Source organism: Pseudophryne corroboree, chromosome 4 (assembly GCF_028390025.1).
Source record: "Pseudophryne corroboree isolate aPseCor3 chromosome 4, aPseCor3.hap2, whole genome shotgun sequence".
Lineage (NCBI taxonomy): Eukaryota > Metazoa > Chordata > Amphibia > Anura > Myobatrachidae > Pseudophryne > Pseudophryne corroboree.
The window spans coordinates 424,246,215-424,265,317 of NC_086447.1; the positions used below are offsets into that span (position 1 = coordinate 424,246,215).

Sequence of the window (19,103 nt, forward strand, 5' to 3'; positions counted from 1 at the left end):
GTTGTGACACCATTGAAGTTGTGACCGTATTTGAGTCAGACCCCATTAGCACTGTCTTGGTATTTGTTACCTGCATGCACAGAGCAATTATAAGCTTCTTGGCCTCATCCCACGTAGGTCTGAATAGCTGTTACAATAGGCCTAGAAGAAGCATGTTGACAAAGTCGTAGGCTATTCTAAGGTGAGTGCAAAATCTGTTTCTCTGACGTCCTAAGTGGATGCTGGGACTCCGTAAGGACCATGGGGAATAGCGGCTCCGCAGGAGACTGGGCACAACTAAAGAAAGCTTTAGGACTACCTGGTGTGCACTGGCTCCTCCCACTATGACCCTCCTCCAGACCTCAGTTAGAATCTTGTGCCCGGCTGAGCTGGATGCACACTAGGGGCTCTCCTGAGCTCCTAGAAAGAAAGTATATTTTAGGTTTTTTATTTTACAGTGAGATCTGCTGGCAACAGACTCACTGCAGCGAGGGACTAAGGGGAGAAGAAGCGAACCTACCTAACTGGTGGTAGTTTGGGCTTCTTAGGCTACTGGACACCATTAGCTCCAGAGGGATCGACCGCAGGACCCGACCTTGGTGTTCGTTCCCGGAGCCGCGCCGCCGGCCCCCTTACAGAGCCAGAAGCAAGAAGTGTTCCGGAAAATCGGCGGCAGAAGACTTCTGTCTTCAACAAGGTAGCGCACAGCACTGCAGCTGTGCGCCATTGTTCCTCATGCACACCTCACACTCCGGTCACTGATGGGTGCAGGGCGCTGGGGGGGGGGCGCCCTAAGGGCAATATAAACACCTTGGCTGGCAAATCATCACAATATATAGTCCCAGGGCTATATATGTGATAAATTACCCCTGCCAGAATCCATGAAAAAAGCGGGAGAAAAGTCAGCCGAAAAAGGGGCGGAGCTATCTCCCTCAGCACACTGCCGCCATTTTTTCTTCACAGTGCAGCTGGAAGACAGCTCCCCAGGCTCTCCCCTGTAGTTTTCAGGCTCAAAGGGTTAAAAAGAGAGGGGGGGCACCAAATTTAGGCGCAATATGTGTATACAAGCAGCTATTGGGGGAAAAATCACTCAGTTATAGTGTTAATCCCTGCATTATATAGCGCTCTGGTGTGTGCTGGCATACTCTCTCTCTGTCTCCCCGAAGGACTTTGTGGGGTCCAGTCCTCAGTCAGAGCATTCCCTGTGTGTGTGCGGTGTGTCGGTACGGCTGTGTCGACATGTTGGATGAGGAAGGTTACGTGGAGGCGGAGCAGAGGCCGATAAATGGGATGTCGCCCCCTGTGGGGCCGACACCAGAGTGGATGGATAGGTGGAAGGTATTAACCGACAATGTCAACTCCTTACATAAAGGCTGGATGACGTAACAGCTGTGGGACAGCCGGCTTCTCAGCCCGCGCCTGCCCAGGCGTCTCAAAGGCCATCAGGGGCTCAAAGAACGCCCGTTACCTCAGATGGCAGACACAGATGTCGACACGGAGTCTGACTCCAGTGTCGACAAGGTTGAGACATATACACAATCCACTAGGAACATCCGTTGCATGATCTCGGCAATGAAAAATGTGTTACACATTTATGACATTAACCCAAGTACCACATAAAAGGGGTTTTATGTTTGGGGAGAAAAAGCAGCCAGTGTTTTGTTCCCCCATCAGATGAGTGAATGAAGTGTGTAAAGTAGCGTGGGTTCCCCCGATAAGAAACTGGTAATTTCTAAAAAGTTACTGCTGGCGTACCCTTTCCCGCCAGAGGATAGGTCACGTTGGGAGATATCCCCTAGGGTGGATAAGGCGCTCACACATTTGTCAAAAAAGGTGGCACTGCCGTCTTAGGATACGGCCACCTTGAAGGAGCCTGCTGATAAAAAGCAGGAGGCTATCCTGAAGTCTGTATATACACACTCAGGTACTATACTGAGACCTGCAATTGCCTCAGCATGAATAGTGCTGCTGTAGCGTGGTCTGATACCCTGTCAGATAATATTAATACCCTAGACAGGGATAATATTTTGCTAACATAGAGCATTTTAAAGACGTCGTCTTATATATGAGGGATGCACAGAGGGATATTTGCCGGCTGGCATCCAGAATTAATGCAATGTCCATTCTGCCAGGAGGGTATTAGAGACCCGGCAGTGGACAGGTGATGCTGACTTTAAAAGGCACATGGAGATTCTGCCTTATAAGGGTGAGGAATTGTTTGGGAATGGTCTCTGGGACCTCGTTTCCACAGCAACAGCTGGGAAGAAAAGAAAAAAAAAATTTACCTCAGGTTTCCTCACAGCCTAAGAAAGCACCGTATTTCCAGGTACAGTCCTTTCGGCTTCAGAAAAGCAAGCGGGTCAAAGGCACTTCCTTTCTGCACAGAGACAAGGGAAGAAGGAAAAAGCTGCACCAGACAGCCAGTTCCCAGGATCAAAAATCTTCCCCCGCTTCCTCTGAGTCCACCGCATGACGCTGGGGCTCCACAGGTGGAGACAGGTGCGGTGGGGGCACGTCTCGAGAACTTCAGGGACCAGTGGGCTTGCCCACAGGTGGATCCCTAGGTTCTGCAAGTAGTATCACAGGGATACAAGCTGGAGTTCGAGGCGACTCCCCCTCGCCGTTACCTCACATCAGCCGTGCCTGCTGCCCTCGGAGAAAGGGAGGTAGTACTGGCGGTAATTCACAAGCTGTACTTCCAGCAGGTGAAATCAATGTACCCCTCCTTCAACAAGGCCGGGGTTACTATTCCAAAATGTTGTGGTACCGGAACCAGACGGTTCGGTGAGACCCATTCTAAAATTGAAATCCTTGAACACTTATATACGAAGGTTCAAGTTCAAAATGGAATCGCTCAGGGCGATTAGTGCAAGCCTGGAGAATTTCATGGTATCACTGGACATCAAGGATGCTTACCTGCATGTCCCTATTTACCCTCCTCACCAGGATTGTCATTACCAATTCCAGACGTTGCCGTTGGTCTATCCCCGGCACCGAGGGTATTTACCAAGGTAATGGCCGAAATAATTATCCCGTACTTGGACGATCTCCTTATAAAGGCGAGGTCCAGGGAGCAGTTGTTCGTCGGAGTAGCACTATCTCGGGAAGTGCTACAACAGCACGGCTGGATTCTGAATATTCCAAAGTCGCAGCTGGTTCCTACGACGCGTCTACTGTTCCTGGGTATGGTTCTGGACACAGAACAAGAAAAAAGGGTTTCTCCCGGAGGAGAAGTCCAGGGAGTTGTCGTCTCTAGACAGAGACCTCCTAATACAAATACAGGTGTCGGTGCATCAATGCACGCGAGCCCTGGGAAAGATGGTAGCTTCTTACGAAGAAATTCCATTCGCCAGGTCCCATGCAAGGATCTTCCAGTGGGATCTGTTGGACAAGTGGTCCGGGTCGCATCTTCAGATGCATCGGCGGATAACCCTGTCTCATCTTCTAGGGGGCCGCAGATTCGGCATACAGGACTGGGTCCTGGTGACCACGGATGCCAGCCTTCGAGGCTGGGGGGCAGTCACACTGGGAAGAAACTTCCAAGGCCATGGAAAAACTTCCCTACACATAAATATTCTGGAACTAAGGGCCATTTACAATGCCCTAAGTCAGGCTAGACCCCTGCTTCAACACCGGCCGGTGCTGATCCAGTCAGACAACATCACGGCGGTCGCTCATGTAAACCGACAGGGCGGCACAAGAAGCAGGATGGCGATGGCAGAAGCCACAAGGATTCTCCGATGGGCGGAAAATCATGTGTTAGCACTGTCAGCAGTGTTCATTCCCGGAGTGGATAACTGGGAAGCAGACTTTCTCAGCAGACACGACCTCCACCCGGGAGAGTGGGGACTTCATCCAGAAGTCTTCCAAATGATTGTACACCGTTGGGAAAGGCCACAGGTGGACATGATGGCGTCCCGCCTCAACAAAGAGCTAAAAAGATATTGCGCCAGGTCAAGGGACCCTCAGGCGATAGCTGTGGACGCTCTGGTAACACCGTGGGTGTACCAGTCGGTGTATGTGTTCCCTTCTCTGCCTCTCATACCCAGGGTAATGAGAATAATAAGAAGGAGAGGAGTAAGAACTATACTCATTGTTCCGGATTGGCCAAGAAGAGCTTGGTACCCAGAACTCCAAGAAATGTTCTCAGAGGACCCATGGCCTCTGCCGCTCAGACAGGACCTGCTGCAGCAGGGGGCCTGTCTGTTCCAAGACGTACCGCGGCTGCATTTGACGGCATGGCGGTTGAACGCCGGATCCTGAAGGAAAAGGGCATTCCGGAGGAAGTCATTCCTACGCTAATTAAAGCTAGGAAAGAAGTGAACGCAAACCATTATCACCGCATATGGCGGAAATATGTTGCGTGCTGTGAGGCCAGGAAGGCCCCAACGGAGGAATTTCAGCTAGGTCGATTTCTGCACTTCCTACAGTCAGGGGTGACTATGGGCCTAAAATTGGTTTCCATTAAGGTCCAGATTTCGGCTCTATCGATTTTCTTCCAAAATAGAACTGACTTCACTGCCTGAAGTTCAGACTTTGGTTAAGGGAGTGCTGCATAGTCAGCCCCCGTTTGTGCCTTCAGTGGCACCGTGGGATCTCAACGTGGTGTTGGATTTCCTGAAGTCGCATTGGGTTGAGCCACTTAAATCCGTGGAGCTAAAATACCTCACGTGGAAAGTGGTCATGCTGTTGGCCTTGGCGTCGGCCAGGCGTGTATCAGAATTAGCGGCTTTATCATGCAAAAGCCCTTATCTAATTTTTTTATATGGATAGGGCAGAATTGAGGACTCGTTCCCAATTCCTTCCTAAGGTGGTATCAGTTTTTCATGTGAACCAACCTATTGTGGTGCCTGCGGCTACTGGGGACTTGGAGGATTGCAAGTTACTGGACGTAGTCAGGGCCCTGAAAAATATGTTTCCAGGACGGCTGGAGTCAGGAAAACTGACTCGCTATTTATCCTGTATGCACCCAACAAGCTGGGTGCTCCTGCTTCTAAGCAGACAATTTTGCTAGCTGGATCTGTAGCACGATTCAACTTGCATATTCTGCGGCTGGACTGCCGCACCCTAAATCTGTAAAAGCCCATTCCACGAGGAAAGTGGGCTCTTCTTGGGCGGCTGCCCGAGGGGTCTCGGCTTTACAAATTTGCCGAGCTGTTACTTGGTCGGGTTCAAACACTTTTGCAAGACTCTACAAGTTTGATACCCTGGCCGAGGAGGACCTAGAGTTTGCTCATTCGGTGCTGCAGAGCCATCCGCACTCTCCCGCCCGTTTGGGAGCTTTGGTATAATCCCCATGGTCCTTACAGAGTCCCAGCATCCACTTAGGACGTCAGAGAAAATAAGATTTTACTCACCGGTAAATCTATTTCTCGTAGTCCGTAGTGGATGCTGGGCGCCCATCCCAAGTGCGAATTGTCTGCAATACTTGTATATAGTTATTGCCTAACTAAAGGGTTATTGTTGAGCCATCTGTAGAGAGGCTCAGTTGTATTTCATACTGTTAACTGGGTATAGTATCACGAGTTATACGGTGTGATTGGTGTGGCTGGTATGAGTCTTACCCGGGATTCAAAATCCTTCCTTATTGTGTCAGCTCTTCCGGGCACAGTATCCTAACTGAGGTCTGGAGGAGGGTCATAGTGGGAGGAGCCAGTGCACACCAGGTAGTCCTAAAGCTTTCTTTAGTTGTGCCCAGTCTCCTGTGGAACCGCTATTCCCCATGGTCCTTACGGAGTCCCAGCATCCACTACGGACTATGAGAAATAGATTTACCGGTGAGTAAGATCTTATTTTCTTTTTAGTAGGATCTCTTGCACCAAAGATAAGGCTTATTAAATATCAAATGAGCAATTTAGGTAATTTATAAATTATCAGTGATGTGCGCATTCCCACATAGAATCTAATTCAGATCCCGAAGGATCTAATGCACGTAGAGCAAAGAACCGATGGTCTGTACTTTGCACATGCCCTGGACCTGTACTGCGCCTGTGCAGTATGGGTCCAGTGTCTTGGATGTACTACAGCTGCAGATGTCAAGCGATTGACAGTCTATAGACTTTTGGAGGTGGGGAGAGGGTGGCAATGGGCTCTTTTTCCCAAAACGGAGGTGTGTCGATTTCCTGGCCTCTTGGTCGAAGCTGAGACAGCTGGGTTGCGTGAGCCCATGTGTCACACAGCCGGCAAATAGTGTTGCAGGTGATCCGATGCTGCATCCTAGGACACAGCATGGATCACTAATGCATGTTAGAGGAATCTTCTTATACCAGACACCTCCTGCTGCATTACCATATCAGAGTACCGCTGGTGCTTTCAAGGAAGCAGCAGCAATTCTCACTACAACCACATCTGAATTAGGCCCATTTTGACTTCACATCACTGAGAATTGAATCTCCTTCATTACCTGGGTTACTAAAGGCTCATAACAGCAAGTCAGCAATAAAAAATACTGTACTAATAAGACACTGTGGCATTTTATCATTGGACGGTATGTACATAGATTGGATAGAACTACTAATTAGGCAATATGTAAATGACGTATGACATTTGTGATTGGTTGCAGCCTGAATTTTGTTTTCCAGGAAATTAGGATGGATATACAAAAATGGTTAAACATGACATCAAAAGTGGCTTTGGCAATAGCAATAATTCGAAATAAACCAGAAGGAAAAAGCAGCAGACTGTACACTGAGGAACTGGCCAAACATATTTCTAATCGAGATGTTAATTGGAAGGCAAAGGCAATGGAACTGGAAGCTGAAGTTCTATATTTGCGACAACAATGTTTTTTACACAAGATTCATAAAATATCAGGATTGGAAAATGGTAAGCTGAAAATGTAACAGTAGTAATCAAGTCATTTGTTTCAAATATGTATTAGAAATGTGAGTGCACGTTAGATTTTTTTAAGCTTAGTGGCCCCCGCCATTCATAAGGATGGTGGGCAGGAAATGGTGTCTGACAATTGGACTGTCCAGGGGTTAAAGTGAGTCGGAACGGGGCTGAACTGCGTTCCGTCAGTTCCACTTGGAGATGGAACGCAGTTCCGCCTCCTCCGGCTCACCTCACCCAATGGCCACAGGGAGATGCCGGGGCCCGCTGTTACCAATGCTGTGGGCATTGTGTATTATGGGGTGCTACTACTGTGGGCATTATGTGTATTAGGGGTGCTACTACTATGGGCAGTATTACGATTGCGTGACCATGCCCCTTTTGTTTTGAGACCACGCCCCTTTTTGGGGGCCATACTTTTATTGCATGGGCGCCAGGGGGAGGGGGGAGGGAGTTCCACCACCTCTCTAGGACCACTTTAAGGAGGAGGAGGAACTGATGGGACAGAATAGGTGTCGAATCACTTTTCGACCTTAAAAAGTCGAAAACTGCTGTCTTTTCGACCCTAATTGAATATACCCCATAGCGTATGTAAAGCAGAGCTGGGGACAACATTAACTATAGCTCCAAATTTTGGATCCCAAAAGATTTGTAATTCCTGTTTCATAAAAACGAGTGGTTTATCTAAAAGGGCTATGAAATACTGCATACAGTACCTACCATATTGCCAAAATGGACAATACAAAAAAAAAAAAGTATAACTACAGCGTAACATACATAAAACACTTATTAAAGAGTAAAAAAAATCTATAAGATAATTTCAGTAATGGTATAAAAAGTTTAGCAATAACGCCTAATGCATCCATATCTTGTAACAGGTAGAGAATTCTCTGTTTTATCTGGTGTCAAGTATTCAAATCTAAAGTCTGCCAAAATTAATGTTAGAAATCTGTACATATAAGCTCTATAGAAACTCGGTAGTAGTTAATATTTTGATTATAACATTTCTCTGACGTCCTAGTGGATGCTGGGAACTCCGTAAGGACCATGGGGAATAGCGGCTCCGCAGGAGACTGGGCACAAAAAGTAAAAGCTTTAGACTAGCTGGTGTGCACTGGCTCCTCCCCCTATGACCCTCCTCCAAGCCTCAGTTAGATTTTTGTGCCCGAACGAGAAGGGTGCAAGCTAGGCGGCTCTCCTGAGCTGCTTAGAAGTAAAAGTTTAAATAGGTTTTTTATTTTCAGTGAGTCCTGCTGGCAACAGGCTCACTGCATCGTGGGACTAAGGGGAGAAGAAGCGAACTCACCTGACTGCAGAGTGGATTGGGCTTCTTGGCTACTGGACATTAGCTCCAGAGGGACGATCACAGGTTCAGCCTGGATGGGTCCCGGAGCCGCGCCGCCGGCCCCCTTACAGAGCCAGAAGAGCGAAGAGGTCCGGAGAAAGCGGCGGCAGAAGACGTTCCTGTCTTCAAATAAGGTAGCGCACAGCACTGCAGCTGTGCGCCATTGCTCTCAGCACACTTCACACTCCGGTCACTGAGGGTGCAGGGCGCTGGGGGGGAGCGCCCTGAGACGCAATAAAAACGATATAAAAACCTTATATGGCTAAAAAAAATGCATCACATATAGCTCCTGGGCTATATGGATGCATTTATCCCCTGCCAGTTTCCTGAAAAAAGCGGGAGAAAAGGCCGCCGTGAAGGGGGCGGAGCCTTTCTCCTCAGCACACAAGCGCCATTTTCTTTCACAGCTCCGCTGGAAGGACGGCTCCCTGACTCTCCCCTGCAGTCCTGCACTACAGAAACAGGGTAAAACAGAGAGGGGGGCACTATTGGCAGCTAATATATAAATACAGCAGCTATAACAGGGAGTAACACTTATATAAGGTTATCCCTGTATATATATAGCGCTCTGGTGTGTGCTGGCAAACTCTCCCTCTGTCTCCCCAAAGGGCTAGTGGGGTCCTGTCCTCTATCAGAGCATTCCCTGTGTGTGTGCTGGGTGTCGGTACGATTGTGTCGACATGTATGAGGAGGAAAATGATGTGGAAGCAGAGCAATTGCCTGTGTTAGTGATGTCACCCCCTAGGGAGTCGACACCTGACTGGATGGTAGTAATTAAAGAATTACGTGACAACGTCAGCACTTTGCAAAAAACTGTTGACGACATGAGACAGCCGACAAATCAATTAGTGCCTGTTCAGGCGTCTCAGACACCGTCAGGGGCGCTAAAACGCCCGTTACCTCAGATGGTCGACACAGACCCTGACACGGATACTGAATCCAGTGTCGACGGTGACGAGACAAACGTAATGTCCAGTAGGGCCACACGTTACATGATCACGGCAATGAAGGAGGCTTTGAACATTTCTGACACTACAAGTACCACAAAAAAGGGTATTATGTGGGGTGTGAAAAAACTACCAGTGGTTTTTCCTGAGTCAGATGAATTAAATGAGGTGTGTGATAAAGCGTGGGTTTCCCCCGATAAAAAACTGCTGATTTCTAATAAATTATTGGCACTATACCCTTTCCCGCCAGAGGTTAGGGCACGTTGGGAAACACCCCCTAGGGTAGATAAGGCGCTCACACGCTTATCAAAACAAGTGGCGTTACCGTCTCCTGATACGGCCGCTCTCAAGGAACCAGCTGATAGAAGGCTGGAAAATATCTTAAAAGGTATATACACACATACCGGTGTTATACTGCGACCAGCGATCGCCTCAGCCTTGATGTGCAGCGCTGGAGTGGCTTGGTCGGATTCCCTGACTGAAAATACTGATACCCTGGATAGGGACAGTATATTATTAACTATAGAGCATTTAAAGGATGCATTACTATATATGCGAGATGCACAGAGGGATATTTGCACCCTGGCATCTAGAGTAAGTGCGATGTCCATTTCTGCCAGAAGAACGTTATGGACGCGACAGTGGTCAGGTGATGCGGATTCCAAACGACATATGGAAGTATTGCCGTATAAAGGGGAGGAGTTATTTGGGGTCGGTCTATCGGACCTGGTGGCCACAGCAACGGCTGGAAAATCCACCTTTTTACCCCAGGTCACCTCTCAGCAGAAAAAGACACCGTCTTTTCAAACCCAGTCCTTTCGTCCCTATAAGGGCAAGAGGGAAAAAGGCCGCTCGTTCCTGCCCCGGGGCAGAGGAAGGGGAAAAAGACTGCACCATGCAGCCTCTTCCCAGGAGCCAGAAGCCCTCCCCCGCTTCTGCCAAGTCCTCAGCATGACGCTGGGGCTCTGCAAGCAGACTCGGGCACGGTGGGGGGCCGTCTCAAGAATTTCAGCGCGCAGTGGGCTCACTCGCAAGTGGACCCCTGGATCCTGCAGGTAGTATCACAGGGGTACAAATTGGAATTCGAGACGTCTCCCCCTCGCCGGTTCCTGAAGTCTGCTCTACCAACGTCTCCCTCCGACAGGGAGGCAGTATTGGAAGCTATTCACAAGCTGTATTCCCAGCAGGTGATAATCAAGGTACCCCTCCTACAACAGGGAAAGGGGTATTATTCCACGCTGTTTGTGGTACCGAAGCTGGACGGCTCGGTGAGACCAATTTTAAATCTAAAATCTTTGAACACTTACATAAAAAGGTTCAAATTCAAGATGGAGTCACTCAGAGCAGTGATAGCGAACCTGGAAGAAGGGGACTATATGGTATCTCTAGACATCAAGGATGCTTATCTCCATGTCCCAATCTACCCTTCTCACCAAGGGTACCTCAGGTTTGTGATACAAAACTGTCATTATCAGTTTCAGACGCTGCCGTTTGGATTGTCCACGGCACCACGGGTCTTTACCAAGGTAATGGCCGAAATGATGATTCTTCTTCGAAGAAAAGGCGTATTAATTATCCCTTACTTGGACGATCTCCTGATAAGGGCAAGGTCCAGGGAACAGTTAGAGGTCGGAGTAGCACTATCTCAGGTAGTGCTACGTCAGCACGGGTGGATTCTAAATATCCCAAAATCACAGCTGATTCCAACAACACGTCTACTGTTCCTAGGGATGATTCTGGACACAGTCCAGAAAAAGGTGTTTCTCCCGGAGGAGAAGGCCAGGGAGTTATCCGAGCTAGTCAGGAACCTCCTAAAACCAGGACAAGTGTCAGTGCATCAGTGCACGAGAGTCCTGGGAAAAATGGTGGCTTCTTACGAAGCGATTCCATTCGGAAGATTCCATGCAAGAACTTTTCAGTGGGATCTGCTGGACAAATGGTCCGGATCGCATCTTCAGATGCATCAGCGGATAACCCTATCTCCAAGGACAAGGGTATCTCTCCTGTGGTGGTTACAGAAGGCTCATCTTCTAGAGGGCCGCAGATTCGGCATTCAGGATTGGATGCTGGTAACCACGGATGCCAGCCTGAGAGGCTGGGGAGCAGTCACACAGGGAAGAAATTTCCAGGGCTTGTGGTCAAGCATGGAAACGTCTCTTCACATAAATATCCTAGAGCTAAGGGCCATTTACAATGCCCTAAGTCAAGCAAGGCCTCTGCTTCAGGGTCAACCGGTATTGATCCAGTCGGACAACATCACGGCTGTCGCCCACGTAAACAGACAGGGCGGCACAAGAAGCAGGAGGGCAATGGCAGAAGCTGCAAGGATTCTCCGCTGGGCGGAAAATCATGTGATAGCACTGTCAGCAGTGTTCATTCCGGGAGTGGACAACTGGGAAGCAGACTTCCTCAGCAGACACGACCTCCACCCGGGGGAGTGGGGACTTCATCCAGAAGTTTTCCAAGTGATTGTAAACCGTTGGGAAAAACCAAAGGTGGACATGATGGCGTCCCGTCTCAACAAGAAACTGGACAGATATTGCGCCAGGTCAAAAGGACCTGCTCCAGCAGGGACCTTGTCTGTTCCAAGACTTACCGCGGCTGCGTTTGACGGCATGGCGGTTGAACGCCGGATCCTGAAGGAAAAAGGCATTCCAGATGAAGTCATCCCTACCCTGATCAAGGCCAGGAAGGATGTAACTGCAAAACATTATCATCGCATTTGGCGAAAATATGTTGCGTGGTGTGAGGCCAAGAAGGCCCCTACGGAGGAATTTCAACTGGGTCGTTTCCTACATTTCCTGCAAGCAGGATTGTCTATGGGCCTAAAATTAGGATCCATTAAGGTTCAAATTTCGGCCCTGTCGATCTTCTTCCAGAAAGAACTGGCTTCAGTGCCTGAAGTTCAGACGTTTGTCAAAGGGGTACTGCATATACAGCCTCCTTTTGTGCCTCCAGTGGCACCTTGGGATCTCAATGTAGTTTTAGGGTTCCTAAAATCACATTGGTTTGAACCACTTGCCACAGTGGATTTGAAATATCTCACATGGAAAGTGGTAATGCTGTTGGCCCTGGCTTCAGCCAGGCGCGTATCAGAATTGGCGGCTTTATCCTATAAAAGCCCTTACCTGATATTTCATTCGGATAGGGCGGAATTGAGGACTCGTCCTCAATTTCTCCCTAAGGTGGTTTCAGCGTTTCACATGAATCAACCTATTGTGATACCTGTGGCTACTAGGGACTTGGAGGACTCCAAGTTGCTGGACGTAGTCAGGGCCCTGAAAATATATGTTTCCAGGACGGCTGGAGTCAGAAAATCTGACTCGCTGTTCATACTGTATGCACCCAACAAGCTGGGTGCTCCTGCTTCTAAGCAGACGATTGCTCGTTGGATTTGTAGTACAATTCAACTTGCACATTCTGTGGCAGGCTTGCCACAGCCAAAATCTGTAAAAGCCCATTCCACAAGGAAGGTGGGCTCTTCTTGGGCGGCTGCCCGAGGGGTCTCGGCTTTACAACTTTGCCGAGCAGTTACTTGGTCAGGGGCAAACACGTTTGCTTTATTCTACAAATTTGATACCCTGGCTGAGGAGGACCTGGAGTTCTCTCATTCGGTGCTGCAGAGTCATCCGCACTCTCCCGCCCGTTTGGGAGCTTTGGTATAATCCCCATGGTCCTTACGGAGTTCCCAGCATCCACTAGGACGTCAGAGAAAATAAGAATTTACTTACCGATAATTCTATTTCTCATAGTCCGTAGTGGATGCTGGGCGCCCATCCCAAGTGCGGATTGTCTGCAATACTTGTATATAGTTATTGTTACAAACAAATCGGGTTGTTTATTGTTGGAAGCCATCTTTTCAGAGGCTCCTACGGTTATCATACTGTTAACTGGGTTCAGATCACGAGTTGTACGGTGTGATTGGTGTGGCTGGTATGAGTCTTACCCGGGATTCAAGATCCTTCCTTATTATGTACGCTCGTCCGGGCACAGTATCTTAACTGAGGCTTGGAGGAGGGTCATAGGGGGAGGAGCCAGTGCACACCAGCTAGTCTAAAGCTTTTACTTTTTGTGCCCAGTCTCCTGCGGAGCCGCTATTCCCCATGGTCCTTACGGAGTTCCCAGCATCCACTACTGACTATGAGAAATAGAATTATCGGTAAGTAAATTCTTATTTTAAGCTCGCAATGCAGTGTCAAGCGTTCCTACATTTCCATGCTTACATACTGTGACTGAAATGCAGTTCAAAGTGTGAGTAGACGTTTTAAAGAACTACTACTGTATACATAGTATGGTAAGCATATCTCTTTAACCACTTAACTGACAATTTTTTACCCCAAAAATCGCTCCGAAATTGTCAGGTTTTTTTTATGAGTGAATCAGGTGAAGAACATGAATCTAACCCTATCCAAAATGATTTTAGTAAAATAAATAAATAATAATAATAATAAAATATATATATATATACAGTTGTGCTCATAAGTTTACATACCCTAGCAGAATTTGTGATTTTCTGGCCATTTGTCAGAGAATATGAATGATAACTCACAAACTTTTCTTTCACTCATGGTTAGTGGTTGGGTGAAGCCGTTTATTGTCAAACAGCTGTGTTTACTCTTTCTCTTACGTCCTAGAGGATGCTGGGGACTCCAAAAGGACCATGGGGTATAGACGGGATCCGCAGGAGACATGGGCACACTATAAGACTTTGAATGGGTGTGAACTGGCTCCTCCCTCTATGCCCCTCCTCCAGACCTCAGTTAGATTCTGTGCCCAGAGAGACTGGACACACACTAGGGGAGCTCTCCTGAGTTTCTCTGAAAATACATTCTGTTAGGTTTTTTATTTTCAGGGAGACCTGCTGGCTACAGGCTCCCTGCTTCGTGGAGTGAGGGGAGAGAAGTCAGACCTACTTCTTCTGAGTTAAAGGCTCTGCTTCTTAGGCTACTGGACACCATTAGCTCCAGAGGGTTCGATCACTTGGTGCGCCTAGCTGCTTGTTCCCGGAGCCGCATCATCAACCCCCTCACAGAAGCCAGAAGAAAGAAGCCGGGTGAGTATACAGAAGAAAGAAGACTTCAGTGACGACAGAAGACTTCGGTAACGAGGTACTTCCAACGGCACTCACAGGGTGCAGGGCGCAGTGGGGGCGCCCTGGGCAGCATGTTACTGAGGCTATATAACTGGCAGAAAGACATATTATAAGTGCCTAGGCACTAAATATAAGCCCCCGCCAGTATAAATATTTGAAATTGAGCGGGACTACAGTGCGCTGGGAGGGGGCATGGCTTAGCCCTCACAGCTTACCAGCGCCATTTTCTCTCTTCACAGACATTGCAGAGACGCTGGCCCGGACCTCCACTCTCCTTATCAAGTACAGGGAGCAAAACGGGGGGGGGGGGGAGGGGCACAGTAATTTGGCGCTATTTAACCAGCGCAGACATCATACTGTATATTACTTTTCAGTATTATATGGGCGCTGGGGTGAGAGCTGGTGTACTCCCTCTGTGTTTTCTCTAACAGGCTTTCCCTGTGGGTCTGTCCCCTATAGCCAGTGTGTGTGTGTGTCGGTACGGTGTGTCGACATGTCTGAGGCTGAGTGCTCCTCCCCGGAGGAAGTTACTTGGGGGCGCAGAGAAGGATCTGGGAGTGACTCTGTCGGCACCGCCGACTGATGATTGGGTGAATATTGAGTACATTGAATGCAAATGTGGCGTTATTGTCTAAAAGGCTGGATAAATCTGATTCTCAGACACAAACGAGAAAATCCATGGAGGACGCCTTATCCCAGGTACAGGTCCCCTCAGGGTCACAAAATCGTTAATTTACCCAAATAGCTGATACGGATACCGACACGGACTCTGACTCCAGTGTCGACTATAGTGAGGCCAATTTACATCCAAAATTGGTTAAGAGTATTCAGTACATGATTGTGGCTATTAAAGATGTTTTACATATTTCTGAAGTACCTGCGGTTCCTGATACAAGGGTTTGTTTGTATAAGGGAAAGAAACCTGAGGTGACGTTTCCCCCCTCTCATGAACTGAACGCTCTTTGTGAAAAAGCTTGGGAATCGCCTGATAAAAGGTGGCAGATTCCCAAGAGAATTTTTATGGCATATCCTTTCCCCTCTGACGACAGGGAAAAATGGGAGTCATCTCCCAATGTGGACAAGGCTCTGTCCCGGCTGTCCAAGAAGGTGGCGCTTCCGTCTCCCGACACTGCTGCCCTCAAGGATCCTGCGGATCGTAAGCAGGAAACGACATTAAAGGCCATTTATGTCACTACAGGTGCACTCCTCAGACCTGCCGTGGCATCGGCTTGGGTGAGTAGTGCTATTGCTAAGTGGGCTGATAATTTGGCATCTTACATGGATACCCTGGATAGGGATAACATTCTTTTGACTCTCGGTTATATCAGGGATGCTGCAGCTTACCTAAGGGATACGGCAAGGGATATTGGCCTCTTGGGATCAAGGGCCAATGCCATGGCAGTCTCGGCCAGGAGAGCGCTGTGGATTCATCAATGGAATGCTGATGCCGACTCCAAGAAAGCTATGGAAGCTCTCCCTTATAAAGGTAGTGTCTTGTTTGGTGACGGCCTCGCTGACCTGGTGGCTACCGCTACAGCGGGTAAGTCATCTTTTCTTCCTTATGTTCCAGCGCAACAGAAAAAAGCACCCCATTATCAGATGCAGTCTTTTCGGCCTAATAAATACAAAAAAGGAAGAGGCTCGTCCTTCCTTGCTTCAAAAGGCAGAGGAAGGGGAAAAAGGTCGCCTGCTGTGTCAGTCTCCCAGGACCAAAAGTCCTCCCCGGCCTCTGCCAAGTCCACCGCATGACACTGGGGCTCCCCTACGGGAGTCTGTGCAGGTGGGGGCGCGTCTCCGACTCTTCAGTCAGGTCTGGTTTCACTCGGGCCTAGATCCTTGGGTGTTAAACATAGTGTCCCAAGGGTACAAACTGGAGTTTCATGAGGTGCCCCCCCCCCCCCCCCACCGATTTTTCAAGTCAGCCTTGCAAGTTTCAATCCCAGAAAGGGAGGTAGTGAATACTGCGATACAAAAGCTGTGTCTCCAGAGTGTCATTGTTCCGGTACCCCCGTCCCAATGGGGAGAAGGGTTTTATTCGAGCCTCTTTGTCGTGCCAAAGCCGGACGGCTCGGTCAGACCGATCCTGAACTTAAAATCCATCAATCTGTATTTAAAAACTTTCAAGTTCAAGATGGAATCTCTTCGAGCAGTGATCTCCAGTCTAGAAGGGGGGGATTTTATGGCGTCAGTCGACATAAGAGATGCCTACTTGCACGTCCCAATATATCCTCCACATCAGGCTTTCCTGAGATTTACGGTGCAGGATTATCATTACCAATTTCAGACGTTGCCGTTTGGGATTTCCACGTCCCCGAGGGTCTTCACCAAAGTGATGGCGGAAATGATGGTACTCCTACGCAAGCAGGGTGTCACAATTATCCCGTACTTGGACGATCTCCTGATAAAGGCGAGATCGAAGGAGCTGTTGCTAAGAAATGTGGACCTCTCCCTGACGGTTCTGCAACATCATGGTTGGATTCTAAATTTGCCAAAGTCTCAGTTGATTCCGACAACTCGGCTGCCTTTCTTGGGCATGATCCTGGACACGGAACTGCAGAGAGTGTTTCTTCCGGCAGAAAAAGCTCTGGAAATCCAATGCATGGTCAAGGAGATTCTGACACCGGCAAGAGTGTTGATTCATCAATGCACTCGAGGGCTAGGGAAGATGGTTGCGGCTTACGAAGCCATTCCGTTTGGCAGGTTTCATGCCCGGGTGTTTCAGTGGGACCTGCTGGACAAATGGTCCGGGTCTCACCTGCACATGCACCAGAAAATAAGTCTATCTTCCAGGACCAGAATTTCTCTCCTGTGGTGGCTGCAAAGTTCTCACCTACTAGAGGGATGCAGGTTCGGGATCCAGGATTGGGTCCTGCTGACCACGGATGCAAGTCTCCGAGGCTGGGGAGCAGTCACACAAGGAAGACGTTTCCAGGGAAAATGGTCAAGCCAGGAAACTTGTCTCAACATGAACATTCTTTAGTTAAGAGCCATTTACAACGGCCTTCTGCAAGCGGAACACCTTCTTCGAGGTCTACCTGTCCTGATTCAGTCGGACAATGTAACAGCGGTGGCGTATGAAACTGCCAGGGCGGAACAAACAGAGCAGCGATGGCGGAGGCCACAAGAGTTCTCCGCTGGGCGGAAAAACACGTGAGCGCTCTGTCAGCAGTCTTCCTTCCAGGCGTGGACAACTGGGAAGCAGACTTCCTCAGCAGACACGATCTCCATCCAGGAGAGTGGGCTCTTCATCAAGAAGTATTTGCAAAAGTGACAAGGCGTTGGGGAATTCCTCAAATAGACATGATGGCGTCTTGCCTCAACAAGAAGCTTCCGAGGTATTGTTCCTGGTCAAGGGACCCCCAAGCCAGTGCAGTGCGTGGGTGTTTCAGTCGGTATATGTGTTCTCTCCCCTTCCTCTCATTCCAAAAGTGTTGAGAATCATAAGACGAACAATGGTTTCCGACAGTACTCGTTCCAGATTGGCTACGGAGGGCCTGGTATCCGGATCTTCAGGAATTGCTCATAGAAGATCCTTGGCCGCTACCTCTCAGAGAGGACCTGTTACTGCAGGGGCCATGCGTATTTCAAGACTTACCGAGGTTGCGTTTGACGGCGTGGAGGTTGAACGCCAAATCCTAGCTCGAAAGGGTATTCCCGGGGAAGTCATCCCCACTTTCCTTAAGGCTAGAAAGGAGGTCACGGCGAAGCATTATCACCGTATTTGGAGAGAATATGTGTCGTGGTGTGACGCCAAGAAAGCTTCTACGGAGGAGTTTCAGCTGGGTCGTTTCCTACATTTTTTGCAGGCAGGCGTGGAAGCAGACCTGAAATTGGGTTCCATCAAAGTGCAGATTTCGACTTTATCTGTTTTCTTTCAAAAAGAATTGGCCGCCCTTCCTGAAGTTCAGACTTTCGTGAAGGGAGTGCTGCATATCCATCCTCCGTTTGTGCCACCCGTGGCACCGTGGGATCTTGACGTGGTGTTACAATTTCTTATGTCTCACTGGTTTGAACTTTTGCGAAAGGTTGAGTTGAAATATCTCACTTGGAAAGTGGTCATGCTTTTGGCCTTAGCGTCCGCCAGATGGGTGTCGGAATTGGCGGCTTTGTCTCACAAGAGCCCATATTTGATTTTCCATGTGGATAGAGTGGAATTGAGGACTCTCACAACAATTTCTACCGAAGGTGGTGTCTTCGTTTCACAAAAATCAACCTATTGTGGTGCCTGTGGCTACAGATGCCGTGACGGTGCCAAAATCTCTCAATGTCGTGAGAGCTTTGAAAATTTATGTTGCCACAACGGCTCTTGTTAGGAAAACGGAGGCTCTGTTTGTCCTGTACGCTTCCAACAAGATTGAAAATCCTGCTTCCAAGCAAACTATTGCACGCTGGATTTTTAATATGATTTAGTACACTCATTCTACTGCCGGATTGCCGTTTTCGAAGTCGGTGAAGGCCCATTCTACCAGGAAGGAGGGCTCATCTTGGCGGCTGCCCGAGGGGTCTCGGCACTTCAACTTTGCCGAGCAGCTACGTGGTCGGGTTCAAACACTTTTGCTAAGTTCTACAAGTTTGATACCCTGGCTGATGAGGACCTTATGTTTGCTCAATCTGTGCTGCAGAGTCGTCCGCACTCTCCCGCCCGGTCTGGAGCTTTGGTATAGACCCCATGGTCCTTTTGGAGTCCTTAGCATCCTCTAGGATGTAAGAGAAAATAGGATTTTAATACCTACCGGTAAATCCTTTTCTCCTAGTCCGTAGAGGATGCTGGGCGCCCATCCCAGTGCGGACTGTTTCTTGCAGTTGTATTGTTAGTTGTTGTTTTCGGTTACACGAAGGTTGTGTATCGGTTATGTTCAGCTTGTTGCTGTTTTTCGTTCATACTGTATCTGGTATTCCTGCTAATCCA

General features: G+C 48.6%; 1 protein-coding gene across 1 annotated transcript in view; it reads left to right on the forward strand.

Annotated features, from left to right (window-relative positions):
- The window catches only part of MEI4 (meiotic double-stranded break formation protein 4), a 577,891-nt gene that overhangs the window by 124,952 nt on the left and 433,836 nt on the right, over positions 1-19,103 (forward strand). Inside the window, exon 2 of the mRNA XM_063916852.1 lies at positions 6,561-6,804. Coding sequence (XP_063772922.1) covers positions 6,570-6,804 — 235 coding nt within the window. The 5' untranslated portion in view covers positions 6,561-6,569. The remainder of the gene's footprint in view (positions 1-6,560; positions 6,805-19,103) is intronic.